At 39.1% G+C, this 22,652-nt stretch overlaps 1 protein-coding gene across 1 annotated transcript in view; it reads right to left on the bottom strand.

Moving 5' to 3' along the window:
- The window catches only part of CDH2 (cadherin 2), a 243,324-nt gene that overhangs the window by 31,150 nt on the left and 189,522 nt on the right, over window positions 1-22,652 (bottom strand). Inside the window, exons 7-14 of the mRNA XM_051851320.2 lie at window positions 21,679-21,851; window positions 11,595-11,732; window positions 10,759-10,944; window positions 7,725-7,978; window positions 5,760-5,902; window positions 3,191-3,424; window positions 2,644-2,877; window positions 549-688 (exon numbers count right to left, since the gene is read on the bottom strand). Of these exons, the coding sequence (XP_051707280.1) occupies window positions 549-688; window positions 2,644-2,877; window positions 3,191-3,424; window positions 5,760-5,902; window positions 7,725-7,978; window positions 10,759-10,944; window positions 11,595-11,732; window positions 21,679-21,851 (1,502 nt within the window). The remainder of the gene's footprint in view (window positions 1-548; window positions 689-2,643; window positions 2,878-3,190; window positions 3,425-5,759; window positions 5,903-7,724; window positions 7,979-10,758; window positions 10,945-11,594; window positions 11,733-21,678; window positions 21,852-22,652) is intronic.

Raw genomic sequence — 22,652 nt, 5'->3', positions numbered from 1 at the left:
AGCCATGGCGCCGGCCCCAATTTATTTATTTTTGAAAGGCAGAGTTACAGAGATAAAGGAAGAGACAGAGACACACATACAGAAAGGGTGGAGTTAGGGAGGAATCTTCCATATGCTAGTTCACTTTTCAAAGGGCCACTACAGCCAGGGCTGAGCCAGTCCGAACTCCATCTGGGTCTCCCGCATGAGTGACAGAGGCCCATGTACTAGGGTTGTTTCCCACTGCTTTCCCAGGCACATTAGCAGGGAGCAGCTGAGACTTGAATCAGCACTCATATGGGATGCTGGTGTTGTAGGCAGCGGCTTAACCCACTGCACCACAACACCGGCCCCTGACCCTAGTTTTTTCTACAAGATAAATACAATTACAATTGATAGCTTGAAAAAAATTTAAGAAATATGTACCACGTAAAGGAAAATTTCACCAAGTGAGTAATGGCATAAAAGGAAAGATACTTGATACCATCTTCTTATGTGTATTAATATTTTTCCTATCACTTAATTTAGCATATCAAAATTTCCTTTAAAAGAATTAATATATTGCTCACCTGGTCTTCTTCTCCTCCACCTTCTTCATCATATTTTAGAATATTATCTCTTACATCATCTTCTGGATCAATTAAAAGTTGCTTGGCCTGGCGTTCTTTATCCCGGCGTTTCATCCATACCACAAACATCAGAACAAGGACTAGAAAGGAAAATAGGAAAAACAAACAAAAACCCATAAAACATCATTTTGAAAGGCTAACCTGTAGTCTTTAATACTAATAATTTATGGTTAAATAGGTCAAAGTCTTGTAATGTATTTTTCACTCTATTATTCATTTCTGGCCTCACATCAGCAGAAGCAAGACAAAGCCCACCTGAGCACTGGGTTCAAAGTGAAAAACCTGGTCTCCAGTCTCTGGTGCCCTGTGAATTCTCGGGTGAATGTCTCTGTGCTCAGTGTTACCGTCTACGCTTGGGGACAGTAACTGTTTCTATGTGCACGTGGACTCACTAGAGGACAGACAGCCTGACCAGAATGCTTCCTAAGTTTTACAGACACAAAGCAGCAGTAAGTTAGATTGTTACATGCTGTTTTATTCAGGTTGGTCAGTCACCATTATACTCTCAAATTCACAGAGAATGGCACTTCTCCCGGGGAACAAGCGCCTGCCCAGAAAGACCTGGGTAGTTAAACTGGCATTTGAATCTTGAGTTTTTTTGGCTCTCAGAAGCTGATGTTTTTTTCTACTACACTATTTTGCATTCCCTTTGCTACTACACTGCATGTTTCAGGTAAGATGTCCAGGGCATTAGGCGGAGATGAAATAAAGTTAGGCCTTTGTGCTTTACATTTAGGTGCCTGGTCTAGAACCAAACGTTTTCCAGACAGTAGATATTAAAATCAGTACCAATTCATTCTCGTTCAAAATGCCGGAGTCATTTCTCCATGCGATAATCCATCACACCTAAGTCTCGGTTAGGTTGACACATTGCTGCATTTCAGTTGAAATGGAAACAAAAACCTGACTGCACATCTAGGAAGGAATCCTGTCTAAAATCTAGGAGTATTCGTTTATACCCTGAAACAAAAGATTTAATGACTCCTATTTGAGCACATTTTTATTATTGGCCATAAAAGTAAATATCTTCCTTTTAAAACCAGATACATGATCTCATTTGCCATTGTTCCGGGGCTAAATCTAGCAAGTGGATTATTAGTACAGCATGCAGGTTTCAAATTATAGCCAAAGTAGTCTCCACACAGGAAGTAAAAAAATGCTCAGGCTTCTACAGTAATTGCTCAGAATAGAGGGACGGAATTCTAAATTACCAGAACACTTGTAAATGGAGAAAACATAAAAGAAATGGCCAACATTTTCAAGAAAGTGATTGGTGCATAGCATGATCGCACAATAAACTAAGTCCTGCTGCTATTCCACAATAAAATACGGGGGCCAGGCAATTTATTCTTTTAACCTACATACTTAGAAGTGGTTCCTAAGTACTTTCCAGTGGTTAATTTTTTGCATTCCATTGAACCAAAGATTGCAAAGTATCTTAAAAAGGAGCAATTCCTTAATCTACACTTATTCTAAAGACAGACAATTTATTGAGCTGTGTAATCATTTCTATTATCAAATCTCCAGTATGTGAAGTGCAGTCTCTCCTATTTCACTCAGCCCTTCAGAAACAAATACCTTGTTCCTCGCATGAATGGAGCAGGTTGCTGACTGCGCTTTTTACGAAAGAAAGCAATACACTTATTTTCCTAGATCATCAACTACGTGCCATAAATTCATACTCCAATCATAAGGTAAGTGCTCAAACTTAGGACTGTTTAACGTTTTTCCATGAAAAGAGTTTTCTACATCTCCTCAAGCAATCAGCATCAGAAAATGCTAAGAGGGCACAGGACAAGTATTTGGGTGATGCTTTTTGCAAATGTGTGACTGCTTGAGACAATGTTCTGGGTATTTATTATTATTATTATTCTAAGTTGGACTCATTTATCCCTTATATGATTGGTATGATTGGCAAGAAAATACTCAGAGGTCAAAGGCAGCTGTTAGGTTACTTTACAACACAATGACAAGAGGTTACTTCGATGATCTGAGTGAAAGGAATTAAAATTTAAGAGACAATTAAAACACTCACTTAGCAGGATGATGATGCAGAGTAGGATGGCAATGATGGCTCCAGTGCCTAGCCCTGCACCCACAATCCTGTCCACATCCGTGCAGTCCCCGTTGGAGTCACATTGGCAAACCTTCACACGTAGGATGGAAATATTAGATTTGGGAGGATTACCCGAATCTGTGATTATGATTGGAACTTCATAGATACCAGCCTCAAGAAATTTTATCTTTAAGTTAAGCTGAGCAAAATCACCTACATGAATGGAAAAGGAAAAATACATTTTAATAATTAGTACCTAATCAAATTAAAAGTCCATAACATTTTTCCAAAATGTATTTACTACTGATTGTATACATAAAGAAGATTACAATTATGTTGTATTATGAACATGTGTTTTTTTGGGGGGGAGGGTTGTTGAGAGCTTTTAATATCTTACTTAAACTTTCAAGTAGCTTTTTAAACACATTTAATGATAAGATGATGAAGCACATAAAAATTAACTTTTCATACCAGGCTTCAAAACCTCTTATCTGCACATATCCTCAAATAATTAACCTGTTCTTACCATTAAGCCGAGTGATGGTCCAATTTCTCTTAATAGTCACTGGAGACAAAGGAAGATCAAAAGCAAATGGTCCAGCATTTGGATCAATGTCATAATCAAGTGCTGTGATGTTAATTGAATTGGGGTCTGGAGTTTCACAAGTCTCTGCCTCTTGAGGTAACACTTGAGGGGCATTGTCATTAATATCAAGTAAATAGATCTGCAGTGTTCCTGTCCCACTCATAGGAGGAATTCCTTAAAAGGGAGAAAAATCACAAATTGATATAGAACAATTCTCTCCGATGAGCATCAATTATGTTGAAATTCTCAAAGCTTCTAGCCTATGTGACCTTATCACTGAGCAACCTTATTAAACTCCAGTTGCCACAGCATCTACGAAGACTGCTTTCAGAGCAATTCCACTTCTTGCTTCCCTCCTAGGACAACCCTGTGCTACCACTGTTGCTCTGTAGGAGCTGAGTGTGGCGACAAGGGATACCTCTTCCGTAGGGCCCCACACCTTCCTTGCCCTTGCTGTCCATTACCTGAGGCCATGCACACCAAGCTCCTCCAGGCACTGTGGAAGAAGGCCAGAGAGACAATTTTGTGCACCCTATTCTTGTGAGGGAGAATTAAGGTGTGGGCTTGCAAGAATCTCATAATGCATTTAAAGAAGCTCAAACATAGCTGGGACTCTATTTACAGTCTATAGACAAGTGACATAGAACCAAAGACCTCATCTTAGGAAGGCACACCATGGAGAAATGATCAGTGTTGACCAGTCAACTCTGCTTGAGAAAGTAGAGGGTTGCTCTGTGGACATTATTTCATTATAATCCTAAGACACAGGTTTAAACCATGAAGAATCAAAATACCTGGTCTGCTCAAAGTTCTATGTTCTTGGAATTGGAGGAGTTGGTACTGAAGACTGGTCTGCCTGACCCTAAACTCATTCTCACAGTACTAGAAAGTGTTGTCTCCACCATGTCACATCACATAGTCTGGTGATTTGGCTTTTGCTATGTTATAAATGTTCATACATATAAACAACATATTATATATGCAATATATAAATATTTTATAAATAATACTGTATACTGAAACCCAGAGATTTAAATGACCTGGAACTAGTCACACACACACACACACACACACACACACAATCCTGAAAAAATGATAAGGACAAATCTCTACCACTTTCTATGAGGAGTTGATGGCTTTTAGTGAGAACGGATGGAAGGTGCCTGTTAGAATATTCTAATGTCACCATTTATCATCACATTTTTCACATTTATCATCACCATTTTTCACATTTATCATCACACTGAAAATTATCTGGCTCTTACAACAACTTTAGAATAGAAGTAGCAAAACAATTTATCAATAATGAAACCAAGGCACAGAGTTTAAGTGCTTGCCTAATCATTTTAAGGAGAATTGAGGCTCCAAATCTAGCCTTGTAAAGTCCAGTGCATTTTCAAAGAATCCAGTTACATTGAGTCAATACTTCACTTCTCTCGCATATCAAATGCTCTTTCAATTAGAAAACAATCCCCCAGGGCCTGCACTGTGGCAGAGTGGGTTAAGCCTATATTTGCAATGCTGCCCTTCCCTCTGGGCATGGTTCAAGTCCCAAGCACTAATGTGCTTGAGAAAGTGGAAGATGCCTGAGTGCTTGGGCCCCAGCCACTCTTGTGGGAGACCTGGATGAAGTTCCTGGATCTGGTTTTGGTTGGCTCAGCTTTGACCATTGCGGCCATTCAGGGAGTGAACCAGTAGATGGAAGATTTTTCTCTCTGTGTCTCTGTTCTCTCTCTGTAATTCTGCCTTTCAAATAAATAATCTTTAAAAAAGAGAGAAAGAAAGAAAGAAAGCAATTGCTGCTGTAGAGTGAAAAACCTGATTGTAACTCATCACCATCACACATACATGTAATTTTATAGTTCTTCAAATCTTAACATGAAATGGTTAAGTTCCAGCATAGAAGAAAGCTACTGTTAGCATTGCAAGAAGGCATAAAACTGCTATGTTTTGATATCAGATTGCAGAGGTTGTTTTGACAAAGTTCCAGGGTTAAACATTTTGAATATCAGGTCCATATTATCAAGGATGTGAAATATTTCTTCAGCCCTGTCACCACACAGATTTGTCTATAGATTGCATCTTACTATGCAGAATTTGGAAGGGTTTACTGGAACTGTTCCTATCAGAAATGTTGATAGGCAATGTTTTACAAACTGCATATCTTGGCCACCAAATTGAAGCCTATCATTTTTCTTAAGTGCTGATATTCATAGTCTCACTTTAAAAATATTTTAAAATATGGTTGTGATTCATTAGTGAAAATCACAGATTGGGGCCATTGAGGACAGACGACCAAGGTTCATCATCACAATATCAGGCTTCCATGAAAGGTGCATGGACATGGATGACATCTGTTAGAGAAGACGGGAAGGTATGACACTGGAAGCCTTTTAGAAATGGAAAATAAAAGCTGGACAATTCAGTCTTGAAGAAAACCATGCACGATGAGGCTCTGCTCTCTTGAACCAGCATACAGGATAATACATTGAATATGTTTATCACGTACCATTGTCAGAAGCAAGGAAAGTAGCATTATATATATTGTTCTTCACATTTGGTGATTCTCTGTCCAAAACAGCAATTGTAGTTATTTGTCCATTCACAGGATCTATTTTTAGCCAATTGGCAGGATCAGATAATTTTGTGTATCTACAAAAATAAAGTGCAGTGTTTAATTGTTTTGATCTGAAACTTAAAAAATTAGAGCAGATTTTACAGGTTTAATTCCAAATGTAACTAGCTCATTAACTTGCATTTTTGTTGAAGATGCCTGAAATACAGTGATAACAAGGAAAACTATTTTTGTGTCAGTGATTTTTGGAGGCACACAGAAGTTGTGCTCAATCAGTCATGCAGCAAACATTCTACAGGTATTTAAATGAGATGAGTAGCAGTAGGCTTTGGCATTTTGGACAGATCTCATCTGAGGCTCTTGTCTGCTTCAACAGATAATAAAACAGGTCAAATATAACTTCTAATAAGCAATAGCCCTAGTATATAGGACATAAAACAAATGGTGACCGAAGTTGAATTTTCTATCATAGACTACTCCTACCATACTCTACCTTCTTATCATGGCAGAGATGAAGTCCTAGTGGACAGCGTTTCCAGAGTCTTACTAGGATCTCCCACACTGGGCCAAGCCTCAGCTCTGCACCCTCTCAAAGAAGCCCTACAGTCTTGAGTCTGTGTTGGCACACGTACCACCTTAAACTCCTTTTTTGATATGGGGTGGGGTAAACTTTTCAAGCTCAGTCAACAAATATATTGACTGACCAAAAGCTACTGTTCTGAGAAGGCTAAGTTTCAGGATTTCAACACACCTATTGACAATCTATTCTGATTTTAATGTGTACAGAAAGAGTGAATGAGTGCAGTGATCTGTTAGCTGCAGTTCTGAAGGACATTAAATAAAATATGAACTAATTTTAAAAATTATCATCAGCTATGGATAATAGTCATGCTGGGTATGCTCTGCCAGCCACCTACACTCTCATCAGGAAGGATAAATTAGATTGTGCTGAGGTTGGAAATCTTCAGATACATCCTATAAGTTCCATAATTACTGTATAGGTCGAAGATAAAAATAATTAGCTCTTAAATTTTGGCACTGGCACAAGTTTTCCTTTCTCCTGAAGTGTGGAAGAGAGAAATGTTAAAAGCTTGTGAACACCTCCTATTTATTCATTAGAGAAACCTTTCTGTGATGTTTGGTATAAATGCCCAGGATAAATAATTCCGAATTTTTTTTAAAAAAAAGGAAAGAAGGCAGAAGCACAGGGGCAAGAAATTTTGTTTCTTCAAATTATACATGAGTAGATACATTGTTCCATTTCCTGTCATAATTTATGAAGAGGAAATTTCATCAAAGAATTCTAGAATATCATAGAAAATGTTCATATCTTTACAAGGTTTTTCTGTAAACCTGGGAAAACTGAAGAGGCTTTTTGGAAAAAGAAATAAGGGGTGAGTATTTGCAACAGAATTTAAGATACAGCTTGAGATATTTCCATCCTGTGTCGGAGTGCCTGATTTTGGTTCTGATCCAGACTTCCTGCTAAGTCATAGCCTGGGAGGGAGGCAGTAGATGATGAGTCAAGGATGCTACCCATCTGAGACCCAGACTGAGTTCCAGGCTCCTGACTTCAGCTGGGTCCAGCCCTGGCTGTTGTGGGCATTTGGGGAGTGAACCAGAAAATGGAAGATCTCTTTCTCTCTCTCTCTCTGCCTTTCAAATTAAATGAAAATAATTAAATAAAATCTATAAAAATAAAAAGCTATTATTTTCCTTAAGAATCAGGCTACTGAAACTTGAAAACATTAGAATAAAATTAAGAAATAAAAAATCATCTTATAATACACAGTTTTAGTTCCAATGAAAATTTCTTACTCAAATGGCAAATAAAATCAACTTTATATGCAACACAGAATGCAATGCAAATTACAAAGACAAAACAATGATATTTCCTACCTAATATTTTGCTGCATATATCGATCTGGGTCCTGAGCAGTGAATGTCGTCAACATAGTACCTACATGAAGGCCTTCCTCTTGGCGAATGATCTTAGGATTAGGGGCAAAATAAGGGTTTTCATTTACATCAATAACTGTAACAGAAACAGTTGCAGTTGATTGGGGTGGGTGCTGAATTCCCTTGGCTAATGGCACTTGATTTTCTGCAGCAACAGTAAGGACAAACATCCTATTTGTTTCAAAGTCGATTGGCTGAAAAAAAAAAAAAAGAAACCGTATTTTTGCTGGAAATAAGATTAGCATTCTACAGTTTATTCTTCTTCAACTCTATTTAACTCCATTTACTACTGCTATTCAACTCTATTTACAAAATTTTAATTTTTCCATTCACTGTATCATAAAATTCTCTTCAAATTCCTGGAAAACATGCATTAGCATGCTCAATGACATGACTTTTGTATGGATCTACTTATGTAGGCATGTGTAAAAATTTGATTATTATTTGGCCAAAAATACTAAATAGTATGAGATCACGTGAAAGGATGGTCTAGAGGATTCTCTCAAACACTGGCAGAAAGGCCACTGACTCCCCATTCAGAAAAGTTCTTACCAGTCTCTTATGAATTAGAAAGAACAAGAACAAAAACAAAAACAGAAAATGTCATGGTTTTCCCAGAAAGCTCAGCTTATTTGAAAAGTATCTTTATAACTTGATGTGAATATTTTTGAATTCCAAGTATATACATACACACAAACTTCTGAAGTAATGTTTTTAAATGTTTCTCTCTTTTTCTTACTTAGAAAAGTCAAACTTTTTCTAAAATAATTTTGTACATTTTACTGGTTTGTAAAAATCCCAATTATAAGAATAACACCCTAGATTAATGCAATGAACATGTGAATACTGACTCCAACGTCCCTTGAGTCATGCTGTCACTAGAATGTTATAGCAGTCAGGTGACCAGATTGGGCTTTCATTATTATTTTCTATTGATCTCCTTCCAGGAGAGATGCAAATATGATTCCTGTATAGTAATAACAGGGGCAAAAAGGAGAGCCCTTGTGCTATCAATGGCAGCCTAAGAATGATCAGGGGCTGAAGCTCATGAGAAAGCCGTATGATGAGCACACTGCACCAGGTTCCTAACCTAGACCACAGCTCCTCCAACCTTCAGACACACAAGTTTTCCCAATTCAACTTTCCTTTCTCAAGTATTTTTAAATACGATGGGAAAGAAGCCAGAAAGATTGTAATATTGTAATATTTCGAGTGCTTCCATCAGTCACATGCAACACCCAAATGGAGCATTTATATGTGCTACATGGCATATGCACAGTTCTAAGTCCTTTAATGTGTGTGATGCTGATTTATCTCACAAAAATTCTGACTTGAGTACAGTTATCAACCCCACCTTCTGCATGAGGAGCCTCAGGCTCTCAGAGGTGAAAAACTGGTGCTGACCTCACAAGTATAAAGAGCAGATCTGGGATCCAAATGCAGACAGCCGGGCTCTGGGGCTGGTGCTCTTGATCATGATACTGTAACTGTTGCTTCCAAACCCCATCTCATTGTACTCACGCATGTGCAGAATTCTTGACAACCAGCACCTGTGTGCACCTGTTCATGTAAGGCTAACTTTGGCTCACTTATACATCAATAGTGTTTGTGTGGGAGGCAAAGGGCTGAGTGTCTTCTCACAGAGCAGTTAAAAGGTAGGGATCTTTGCTTTAAAGGGCTTTTACTGACACAGTTATGCATTTATTATAATTGAAGAACATCTCATTTGCTTCCAGCACTCAATTGCTTTGCTGGATTCTTTTTTTGACAATTAAAGATCAAAGAACCAATTTCTTAAAATCTCGAAAACAGCATTTAAAACAGCAACGTAAACGCGAAGCCTTTTCAAAATGTAGGCCCTCTTCTTGTCTCCTCATTCCACTTCATTTCTGTGATATTTTTTGGTTTGTTCACTGCCTGCCAATACTCTAACAGCTGTGAACACAAGGACAGTAGGTGTGACCCTTCATTCTCAACAGCTACCAACTGGTGGTCGAAACTTCAAAATGTGATACAGCATTAATATATCAACTATATTGACAGCTGAAATTGCAGAGGCCAGTCCTGTCTTAAGATTGATAAACTGTCCAAATTGATTAAAAATACCTACTCCAGTGATAATGGAAGATTACCTATGTTGGCCTCAGCATCAACATAAATTAAACAGTAACATATAACCTCCCCCAATAGATATGAATGGCATATGTATTGATGTTTGGAAGAAACAAGACCATGGGGCCGGCGCTGTGGTGCAGTGGGTTAATGCCCTGGCCTGAAGCGCCAGCATCCCATATGGGCGCTGGTTCTAGTCTCATCTGCTCCTCTTCTGATACAGCTCTCTGTTATGACCTAGGAAAGCAGTATAAGATGGCCCAAGTCCTTGGGCCCCAACACCCGCGTGGGAGACCTGGAAGAAGCTCCTGGCTTCGGATCGGCACAGCTCTGGCCATTGCAGCCATCTGGGAAGTGAACCATTGGATGGAAGACTTCTCTCTCTCTCTCTCTCTCTCTGCGTAACTCTGACTCTCAAATAAATAAATAAAACTTAAAAAAAAAAAAGACCTGGGGTTGGTGTAGTGGTGTTGTGGGTTAAGTGGCCACCTGCAAAACCAGTATTCCTTATTGGAGGTCCAGTTTGGGATGCACTGCCTTTGACCCAGCTTCATGCTAATGCACCTGGGAAGGCAGCAGAAGGTTGCCCTACTGCTTGAGCCCTTGCCACCCACATGGGAGACCTGGATGGAGTTCCAGGCTCTGGGCTTCGATCGGACTCAGCCCTGGCTCTTAGAGGCATTTGGGGAGTGAACTAGAAGATTTGTCTCTCCCTCTCTCTCTGTCACATTTTCAACTAAATAAGTAAGTCCTTGGCGGGCGGGGAAGAAGTCCTAAGATTCAGCAGAAAACTAATGGGAAGGGGTCATCTATTGGTTGTTGAGCAGCTATCAGAGACTTCATGGGTCGAAGAAGTACTTACTTTCACCACAGTGACCAGTCCGTCATTGCTGTTGGGGTCAGTCTGAATGGCAAACCGGCCTGTAGGATCTCCACCACTGATTCTGTACACTGCATTCCAGGCTGGCGTATGGGGCTGATCCTTGTCAGTCACAGTTAGGTTGGCTACTATGACATCTACCCTGTTCTCAGGGACTTCGCCATAGAACTACAATGAAGGCAAAACTCAGTCAGAGGAGTGCTGTGGACCACTGAAGGACAACTGTTTGGAGGACCACATGGCCCTCGTTTTACTGCCCCATTAAATCTTTATTATCTCCACTAAATAAGGAGATCGGTAATGCAGGTAATCCCAGCGTTTATGTTAGACTTTAAAAATACCATCACATTTTTCAGTAGCCCATTTCCCCCAAAATTACATTACAGTTTCATTAATATTAAAATTAGCATCCATTTGTGAGTATCTGGGTGATGAATGTGGGGTCAGTGCAAAGGACTTGTCTGTGGGAAATAATTCACCTGCAATATAGATAATTATATGCTGACAAAGGAGCATAAATCAGTCATGCAGTACATACACCTGAAAATATTTTTAAGTATTTTGTTGTAACAGCATAAAGTCTTTTTAGGACATATTTCCAGGTAGCATATTTTAACAACTATATCAGTGGATTTGGACTCTAAGAGATACAAGTTAGCTGGATGTGTCACGTAAAGGCCTGGTGATAGAAATGGCTGAGTCAGTAGCTATTCACTTAAGCAAGTAGCACTTCTACCTAATGCATTTATTATTCATGACAAAACTTCTCGGTAACACACCCCCGACCTACAATACTGTGAGTGACAGGCTGCACTTACTGTCATGGCAGTAAACTCAGGGGGATTGTCATTGACATCTGTCACTGTGATGACGGCCGTGGCTGTGTTGGAAAGGCCATATGTAGGATTGCCTTCCATGTCTGTGGCTTGAATTATTAACGTATACTGTTGCACTTTCTAAAAAAGACACAATGATAACATCATTAGTGGTTCCTCCAGAAGACATCACAGTGGCTTGTAAACAGTTCTTTATTACACACTGACAGCACAGCATCATTCGTTCTGATTAACACGACTTGAAACTTGCCACCAGGTGGAATTGACATTAACTTAGGAGGCACAGATCTGGTCATTCTGTATATATTCACCCTGGTTGGCAGAAAGATACACATGCAGACGTGAAATTCACAACTCAAATGAAATTGCTATCTGATCCCAACCTTCCCTTCTTCTGAACTTCGCAATATTGTGATCAAGCTCTGTTCTGACTAATTTTCTCATATGCAAATTTCTACCCAGTTTATAGATACTGGGTGAATCTCTATATTAGTATATTTGAGTCAAGGGAGAAAACACATACAATTCACCAAGTATATAAATGCTCCTTTTACACATCTTTAATACAGACTCTACTTTGTCATAGGGTTGATATGATATAAAATATTTGCCACTAACTCCTATCAGTACGTACTATTCAAAACTAAATAAAAAAAAGATACATTCTTAAACAAAGTCAAAACCTAACAAAAGGGTTTACTTTTATAATCGTATGTCTTATAAGGTAGGTATCAATTAATTGCATAGTTAGTAGTCTGGGTTTAACTCTCATTGTGTCCACTGTTTTGAACACAGCCTAGAGTGGATGGATATGGACACACTCCCATGTACATGATTATGGTACTATGTTCAAATTCCATACCAACTGTTTTAAAAGGAGACAAATTACACTGCAAGTGTACTTGTCAAAATCTTGACATTGTCTGAATGTGTACAAGCACTAACCAACCAAGTTTTCCATTAGGAAAAACTAATAAAAAATAATATCTAAAATCATTGTGAATCTCCATAGCAGACATTAAAAATACAGATCATTTTTAGAAATGTTCAAATATTCTGAACAAAACTCACTTCCTCCTATGAAAATAAACTGTCACTGGAAAGTGTGGTTTTCCCTGGTTCTAAATACAGCTAGCATTATGAATGGCCATTCTTAAGGGATTTCTGGAGCTTGGACAGAACAGACACAAATTGCAGCTTTTGATTTAGTTGTTAGAGAGAAGGGCAGGGAAAAGAAAGGAGTAGGAGGGAAAGTCAGATATTACACGTTAGACCTTCAGTCTCTGTCCACCCAAATGCCAATCGCTAGCAGTTATTTTAGTTATTTTTGCCTTCCTAAAAGAGAAAATCCCACGCTGTTTTGAATGAAAAACAAACCGCAAAGGAACAGGGCTGCTGGAGTCATTTGAATTTTTCTTAACCCCTAAAACCACACTACAATGCCTACAGTAGTTTACAATTTCTCAATGGTTTCCTTTCCCAATCAAGATTGTCACTCCAGCATCATGCCTTCATGCTTAGTGAGGGAACTTGGTAGGGCATTTAGTTCAGCCTCCCAGATGAAAACCACAGAAATAAAAAACTGCTATGACTCTTCAAATGCCGTTTTTGTGAATTGCTGCTTGCAGCACCAGATAATATTCTTTAAACGAAAAAAAAGTGGTTTATTTTTAAGAAGATAAAATAGTAGCATAGATATTATACAATTCTGTTCCAATGTCTATTCCACAAACATCTTGAACATCATAGCAGTATAATACATACAGTTTTCCACTGAATTGAAATGTTGGGATCAGTAGTAGCTAATACTTGAAATTTCCTACTCTTCAAGCTAGTCTCAACATCCGTAGGTCACAAAAAATTATTTCTAAAATGCAATAGCTCTTCCAATAAAATATATCCACTTTGTAAATCATATTATTCCCATTTCCAAATTGATAAAATACTCTTATGTTCATTATGGGAGATTTAACAGCTTTTGTTTTGGAAAACAAAGCTTTTTTTTATTTTTATTTTTGACAGGCAGAGTGGAGAGTGAGTGAGAGAGAGAGAGAGAGAAAGAAAGGTCTTCCTTTTGCCGTTGGTTCACCCTCCGATGGCTGCTGCGGACGGCGCACCGCGCTGATCCGAAGCCAGGAGCCAGGTATTTCTCCTGGTCTCCCATGCGGGTGCAGGGCCCAAGGACTTGGGCCATCCTCCTCTGCACTCCCGGGCCACAGCCGAGAGCTGGCCTGGAAGAGGGGCAACTGGGACAGAATCTGGTGCCTCGACTGGGACTAGAACCCGGGGTGCTGGTGCTGCAGGCAGAGGATTAGCCTATTGAGCCGTGGCGCTGGCCCAACAAAGCTATTTAGAACTTCTTGATTGACTAACCATTGGGCATCTGGTTCTGAATGACTGACATTTGTATTTCATAAGAATTTGACTCCCCATGACCATGGTTTTATATCCGACCAGGAAGATTGTGCTTAAAGACTTTTCTTAACTTCCTGTTCCATATGGGATAAAATCTCCACTCATCTGCTTACTGTCAATCCTTCCCTCTCTGTGACTCACCTGCTTTTATCAAATATTTATATATCTTATTTGCTCTGTATTTACTGTCAAATGCCCTTTCATGATCTTATGCCACTGTACTTGATACTACCCTTTGCCTAAGCCAGTGGTCTTCAACCAGGGGTGCTGCCCCATCAGGGGACATTTTTGGTTGTTACAATTGGAGGGTGCTGCTAATCTCAAAGAGGGAGAGGCCAGAGATGCTGCAAAACAACCTGATACACAGGACAGATCCTCACAACTAGGAAGCATCTGGTCCCAAATGTCAGTGGTGCTGTCTCTGAGCAACCCTGACCCAGAATACCATTCCCTTCCAACACACAGCTTAGAAGTCACCTCTGAAATGAATTCTGAAAGTCTCTGAGGTTGAGCTGTTTGAGTCTTTGGGCCTGCAATGCCACAACATTCCTCTGTCACTGTCTCTAGAAGACATGGGCTGTTATCAGTAGTAGGCTTATCCGTGTCTCACTATGCAAACAAACACACTCACATCCCTCCCTAGAGCCCTTGTTTGGTTCATTTTTATGTCACTGGTGTACAGCACAATATCTGACAAAGAGTGAGACAGCAGTAGATCCTTCTGACTTTGTGGCTGGCTGGCTGAAAAACCTTGGGCTTCACATTACCTTATAAAAACCATTTCAAGTTAGGGGTAAATAATCTTTTTATTTACGTAGGTGCTATAATTTATTTACTGAAACATAAACCAGGAGCAGGAACTAGCTCACTTTTCCCAAACTGCAGTGATTCATATAAAATCTTCCCAATTCTGTCACATCCTTATATTTCTATACCATGAGTCATTTCTCATTTACCTTGGTATTAACTCTCATTTTAAAGCTTAAATTAATTTATTATAAAAGAATGATAAATGGAAAATTAGAATCACTTGCCATACAAATAAATTTAAAACACACTTAACAAAATTCTTTCATTCTGATGTCTCTACTTGATAGAGTAGTATCTAAAAGGCTTGTGGGCTCTGTGCCTGGAGGATCCTCTTCATGTACCAATGAAAATCATATACCAGTGTAGCATACTTATCAAACACTGGTATCAAGGAAAAGAAGAGAACGTTTAGTCATTCATTTGGCAAACATTCACTGAATGTGTACCAGATGACAATGTACTATTTACTTGGCTAAAACAGTGAACAAAACCAGGTAAGATACTGCTTTTATTAAGTGATGGAGACTGACAAAAATGGATCACATGACTAAAAGTCCCATGCAACAGTAGTAAGGGTATGAAGAAGTGACGCAAGGAGCCTTTGTTAGGGGTTCCCAACTTCTTTTCAAAGCCTGGAGAGAGGAACAAGTGCCAAGTGGTGTTCCGGTGGTTACTGAGAACTTGATGATGAAATAGTCTAGGTGGACAGACAGTAGTGCGTGGTAAAATGCACTCAGACTGTGACCTTGAGAGACTGAGGAGAAGGTACTGGTCACATGCAATAGGAAACTCGTCATGGATTACAGGCTTAGGGACAAGATGACTTATTTGCATTTGGATGCACTGGAGTAGGAAGACAGATAGTTAAGTAACAATGTAACAGCACCTAAGAGAGAAGTACAGATTTGTGATTGCACAACTTCTTAACTGCTAAACCCCAGTTCCAACACCTGTGAAGTAGGACTGCAAGTACTACCTACCCTGTAAATCTGTAGTCCAGTCTTTTTTCCGATCATGCTTATTGCATGCTCACTGCTTTAAGGGACTTTATGATAAGAAACAATAACACTTTTGAGATCGGGATCTATGTGCAAGGCACAGTTCTAAGCATTATGCATTATTTCATTCAGTTCTCACAATAATTCTCTAAGACAGGTGGGGCTTTGTTCTCATTTTCCACACGAGGAAACTGAGTAGAGAGATTGCACCATTAATCACTCTATTAGATAAGTGTAAAAAGAGAAAAGTCAGAACACCTATGCAGCATGTGCACCTCCTAAGTGTGGAAATAAGGTAGAAAGTAAGATTTCAAGTGGATAAGCAAGGGCTGGGAGTTGACCAGTGAGTCGGGGCTGCCCTTTTGAGAAGTCTGGTGTTGAAGCAGGATGTCTGAGAACTTGATCATTTCTTTAGGATTTCTGTTCAGGGTAAAACATGAGGCACATATGCCTCTCTGATTACTAAGAACATGAATCCAGATGTAATTTCTATGCAGCATGGTCTTTTGAAAACAGAGAGGTAGGCAGACCAAATTGGGTGCCCTGAGAAGGGGTTGAGGATTGGTTCTTAGAGAATGAGGACTAAGTCTATTATTTAGACACTGGAAAGGGTTATTTAGGCAAAGGAACTAAGAACAGAAAAACAGAAAACTTACTATTTATGTAAGTAAGTTTATGTAGTTCTCTGAATGGTTGGGCATCATTTGTTCTTAAGTGGGAGGAAAGGAATCTGCAGGGTTAGGCTAAGGAAGGCTTTGGGACCAAGGCTCTGGAGGGTCTGGAATGTCACATTAAATAATTCTATATCCACTAGGGTGTGGATGGCCATTTCACCATAAGGGAGACACAGTGTGTTTGAAGATGATGAAGCAGCCTGTAGAAAAGGGAAGACTATAAACATCACAGAAAACAGCCGAACACTTCTTGAGGACATAACAAGGAATTGAGGGCACAAACAAAAGGATTATTAGGAGCCAGTGCTGTGGCCCAGTGGCTAAACCACCACATGTGATACTTGAATCCCATGTGAGCACTGGTTTGAATCCTGACTGTTCTACTTCCCATGCTAATGCGCCTCAGAAAGCAGAAGACAGCACATGTGCTTGGGCCCCTGCCACACATGTAAGAGACCCAGATGGAGTTCTAGGTTTCTGGCTTCAGCCTGGTCCAGTCCTGGCCATTGCAACCATTTGGGGAGTGCATCAGTGGATGGAAGTTTTCTCTGTGTGTATGTCTCCCTCTCTCTGTCAATATACTTTTCAAATAAATAAATCTTATTATAAAATAAGGGATTACTAGGGGACAGGTGTTCTAGCATAGTGGGTAAAGCACCGTCTGCAATGCTGGCATCCCATACAGGTGCAGGCTTGTGTCCTGGCTACTCTACTTCCAATCTAGTTCCCTGCTAATGGCCTGGGAAAACCCGCAGAAAGTGGCCCAAATGCTTGGGCCCCTGATACCCACATGGGAGACCTGCAAGAAGCTCCTGGCCTGGCCCAGTCCCAGCTTTTGTGGGTAGTGAACCAATGGATGGAAGATTCTTGTGTGTGTGTGTGTGTGTGTGTGTGTGTTTCTCTGTCTCTAACTTTCAAATAAATAGAAAAAAAATTTTTTTTAAAAAGGAGGGTATTAGACTTGGAAAACAGGAAGTACAATTCTTTGTCATGAGAAGAATTATGAAGAGGGGTGAAAGTGACAGTGCTCAACCAGTACATGCTCCCGTATGTTAGGATGACAATGAAGAAAACAGTATCTAAGATTTATAGGGTCCTGTGCTGAATGCTTTCTGCAGGATGTTACATCATCCTTACAACCATGCTGTGAGGTACAGAATATTATTATTCCCATTTCCAGGTGTGGGAGTTGAGGTTGTAGGTTAATACACTGAAGATCAAATAGCCTTGAAGAGCAACAGTCATAATGCAAACCTCATGCAGCAGGGGTGAGTCATGGGGATTCTGTCCAAGAAGGGCAGGGGATGGGCATGAAATGGCTGGAAAAGAAAGGAAGAAAATGCTAGGAATAGCCACCAAGCATGGTAACAAGAAGCCAGATGGAAATAAAAAAAACCACAGACAGGGTCTTGTGGCAGGTACAGCTTCAGTTCTGCAGAACCTGAAGAATTGATGTTTTAAACTTGTAGATTAAAGAAAAATAAAAAGCTCAGTCCCAGTAAGCATTTCAATGATTAGGAGTTCAATCACTTAAAGGTGTCATACATTCTGGGAGAATGACAACTAAAATTACTTTTGACAGAATGGAAACTATGAATTCTAATAGAAATAAAAGAATTTCATGCCTACACGAGGCCTGAAAAAGTCAAAGTAATTTATCCCTGGCCGCAGGCAGAATTACCATAAACCATCCCAGATAGATACATTTCTCTATGTTAAGTGACTTTCAGAAAAGGAAGCTTTTCTGTAATTTCCCATAGTAACTCATTGTTGTGTTTAATAATTTTGCTGTCATGAAGCTATTTCTCATACTGTGTCTACCCCGAGATTCCCGAGTTTCAGATCCATTTCTGCATTGGTTTCGTTCATGATTAGTGAACGGCTATTCTGCCCACTGTCTACTGGAAGAAAATACTTAACATGATGATGGCCTCACTTCAGGCTTTCATCCTTAACACTCAGTGTAATCTCTTTTGTAAACATGGTTCATCTTCTCCAGTAAAACTATCTTTAAATATCCATGCCTCTTTCCTGCATCAAACATCCAGGTTACATGGGATATGAATGCTGCTGGATGAAAACAGGACGAAGCTACATCTTTGTATCACCCAAATGTCAGTGTGAATGGAAGAGAAATATTAGGATTGTGCAATGAGCTAAATCTACTTTGTACGTGAGCAATCAGGCACTCAAGAGGGAATATTGAAAAATATCCTATATTCTCATATAAAATATGGCATTCATGTTGAGTTTATTGGCATATAAGGACAGTATTGCATACAGTAATTCAAGAAGTGAAACATATACATTTTCTGAATATCACTGAATTATTTTACTATTGCAAAAAGTAAATGGGTATTACCAATCTCTGATGCAATACATTCCAAGAAAAAGAATGGCAGAAACCTGGAAGGTAATAGGCACAACACCATAGGCACATACCTCACTTCTAAGTAAGGCTCTCAGTTCAGTTGTGAACCTTGATTGGCTCATATTACATTATTATAGGCTTCTGGCACTATCTGGTATATTTAATTAATCGCAACAGTAATGGTTTCTTTGATCCAGTTCAAGTGAATGCCACTGCAGCAAATAAAGCATCACAAAAACCTACTCCTAAAATCCTTGTCAATAATATTTTCTGTGGTGGTATAATGTTTCCTTTTGACATACATCATCTGAAGTCTCATTACAGTAAAACCAGGCTCAGCCAGAAATTTACAGAGTGCAAATCTCTATGAGATGTCACTCTGATAACTCACTTAAACAGTAATTATGGATGTTTAAAATAATAACCTTGAGAAACTAAGAAAATGGCCAAGAGAGAATAAAGAAATAAAAGTTTCACTACTGCTGGAGTGTCCAGAAAAAGGATTTAAGCAAAGCATGAATCACAACCTGAAGAACCAGAAGGTTTCAAGATCATGAAAAAGATACAAAACATTCCTAGCAGAAGGGATCACATGATAAGGATCGCATCAATTGATCTACCTGGAATTAAACCTATGGTATCACAATGCCATCAACATTGTTTGCCTTTTCAAAAAAAAAAATTACAAAGTGTTTCTCTCCGCATTTTTAGCTTTATTTATTTATTTATTTATTTTAAAGATTTATTTATTTGAAAGGCAGAGTTACAGAGAGGCAGAAGCAAAGGGACAGAGAGAGGTCTTCTATCCGCTGGTTCACTCCCCAAATGATACAATGGCCGGAGCTGGGCTGATCTAAAGCCAGGAGCCAGGAACTTCTGAGTCTCCCATGCAGGTGCAGGGGCCCAAGGACTTGGGCCCTCTCCTACTGCATTTCCAGGCCATAGCATAGTACTGGATGGGAAGTGGAGCAGCCAGGACTGGAACTGGCACCCATATGGGATGCTGGCACTGCAAGTGGCGGCTTTACCTGCTACTCCACAGTACTGGCCCCTTCATCTGTAGCTTTAATGCTTGTCAATAGAATGAATGCAGTCACTAGTGTTCAAATGTGATATAAATTAATGTTAGAAAGAAGGGGCAAGTTCTAATAAAGGTGGCCATTTCTTTTGTACTACAGAGGCTATGAAAACTAATCATTGGGTCTCGCACTGTGGCATAGTGGGCTAAGCCTTTGCCTGTGGTGCCAGCATCCCTTACAGGTGCCGGTTCGAGTCCCGGCTGCTCCTCTTCCGATCCAGTTCTCTGCTAAGGCCTGGGAAAGCAGTAGGAGAAGGCCCAAGTCCTTGGACCCCTGCTCCAACATAGAAGACCTGGAAGAAGCTCCTGACTCCTGGATTCGGATTGGTTCAGCTCCAACCATTGAGGTCATATGGGGCGTGAACCAGCAGATGGAAGATTTTTCTCTGTGTCTTTCTCTCTCTGTCTGTAATTTACCTTTCAAATAAATAAGCAAAATATTTAAAAAAATATTAATCATCACATGTTATTTGTATCTCAGGAAAATGCAAGTGCCAGCAGGTTAGGGCACTATCTGCAGCACCAGTATCCTGGATGAGTGACTGTTCTAGTCCTCGCTGCTCCATTTCCAATCCAGTTCCCTGTTAATGGGCCTGGGGAAAGCAACAGAAGATTGCCCAAGTACTTGGGCCCCTGCTACCCACAGGGGAGACCTGGATGTAGTTCTTGGCTCCTGCTCTGGCCTGGGCCAGCCCTAGCCAATGCAACTATTTGCGGAATTAACAAACAGATGGAAGATCTCTCTCTGTTCCTTCTCCTCTTGCTAACTCTGCCTTTCAAATAAATAAATAAATAAATGTTTTTTCTTAAAAATGCAAGTGTTAAAATTTCCATAAATTTATGCACACAGTATCTGACCACTATTTATAAAATAATTTTAAATATTAAATTGACAAATTGTACACATTTACGGGGCACCATGTGACATTACCATACATGTATACATCACATAACATCTGATCAAGGTAATGTACTTATTTCCTCAAACATTTACTATTTCTTTATGGTGAAAGCATTCAAAGTCTATTCTTCCAAGTTATTTTTAGAAAATCATACAGCACATTATCACTCTACTATGCAATAGAACACTTTCTAGAAACTTCCTATCCTTATCTAACTTAGTAGTTATTCAACCTTTCCTCATCCCTTCTTCCTCTCTTCTCTCCCCAAACTCTGGGAACCACCATTCTGTTCTTAACTTCTATGAGATCAACTATATAGATTCTACATATAAATGAGACCATGATCATGATTTTTTATTTAATTTCACACAAACTTTTGAATATAAAGGAAATTTAAGAAAATGCTAGAAATTTTAAACACGAGATACAAGAAATATTGGCTTGACTGAGTTAATGACCACACTGAGCAATACATAGGCTACCAATGTTTTATCCAGTAATACTAGGGTACTTCGAACCACTCTGGAAAAATGACATTTTTAAAAGATAAGTTCACTTCAGTGCAAAATGTTTTTAAAAATCCATGCATTTTTTTTCATTACATGAATTTTCCATGAATTTCTTGAGAACCACTCATATATACATCACTGAACCATTTTGAAGTTCTAGAGGGAATTATACAATGGGTCAACAGATTTCTTAATTAAATTGGTGACTGGGTAATGCAGTGAATATATTATTATCTGGAGATAAAGTATATGTGATACAAAATACCTTTAAGATTAGAAATAAATTGAAACACATTTTGGGTGACTCACTTCTCGATCCAGTCCAGCTGCCACGGTGATAATGTCCCCAGTCTCATTGTTGATTGTGAACATGTTGGGAGAAGGAGTGCTTGGAGCCTGAGACAGGATCCTGTATCTCAACATCCCATTTAGGGCATTTGGGTCATCCGCATCAATAGCAGTCACAGTCATCACATATGTTCCTAGGGACAGTGCACATGGAAAATGAATGGCTTCTCTGCATCTCAGGGGCCCCTTGAAAGCAAAGTAAATTTCCCATTTTTATATACTTTTCACTGTTTCAAAACCAACATTTTTAGTTATTTAGACTTGATTAAAAATACTATGGTAAGAAGAGTACTCATCTTAAAAAACAGAAAGCATGCTTACATACTTGAAAGAGAAATGATACATTATATACATTTATAAAGACTAACTTTTCCATAATTCAGGAGATAAATTCAGTCTATGAATCCAAAAGGAGCTACATAATTTAATATTAAATATTTTATATGAGTTTATATAAAATGAAATCAATAATATAAATACCATTAGAAATATATTTTATGGTCATTGATCCATTATGCTTCAGTTATGCAGTAACAGCTGAAATGTCACACTGAGTAGGATTCTCTTCAGTGTCTAAGTTACTTTTTGAAAGTAGGCTTTGCACAAAAGGCACACTCCATTTACCCAAGTCATAAGGAATCATTTCATGCATTACTGTTTTGGGACACTGAATAGAGATTTGGCATTGTGGTTCACTATTTCTTCAGAGATTAAAAGAACACTGTAACCAACTCAGGGACTTCAATTTATTAGATACATGGGAACATCAATCTACAAAGCATTAGGATCAAATAATTTCAAACTAGCTAGACAAAAAATTTACCTTAGAGAAAAGGACTTACTATTTAGGATGGTTTGTTCTATGGAAACTTTTTAAGAAACAAATCATAAAGTGTTCTGTATCTTGCCTATCTTGTATCTTGTATCTTCTTTAG

The sequence above is a fragment of the Oryctolagus cuniculus genome, chromosome 10 (genome assembly GCF_964237555.1).
Source record: "Oryctolagus cuniculus chromosome 10, mOryCun1.1, whole genome shotgun sequence".
In the NCBI taxonomy this organism is placed as follows: Eukaryota; Metazoa; Chordata; class Mammalia; order Lagomorpha; family Leporidae; genus Oryctolagus; species Oryctolagus cuniculus.
This window is presented reverse-complemented; position numbering and strand designations above follow the sequence as displayed.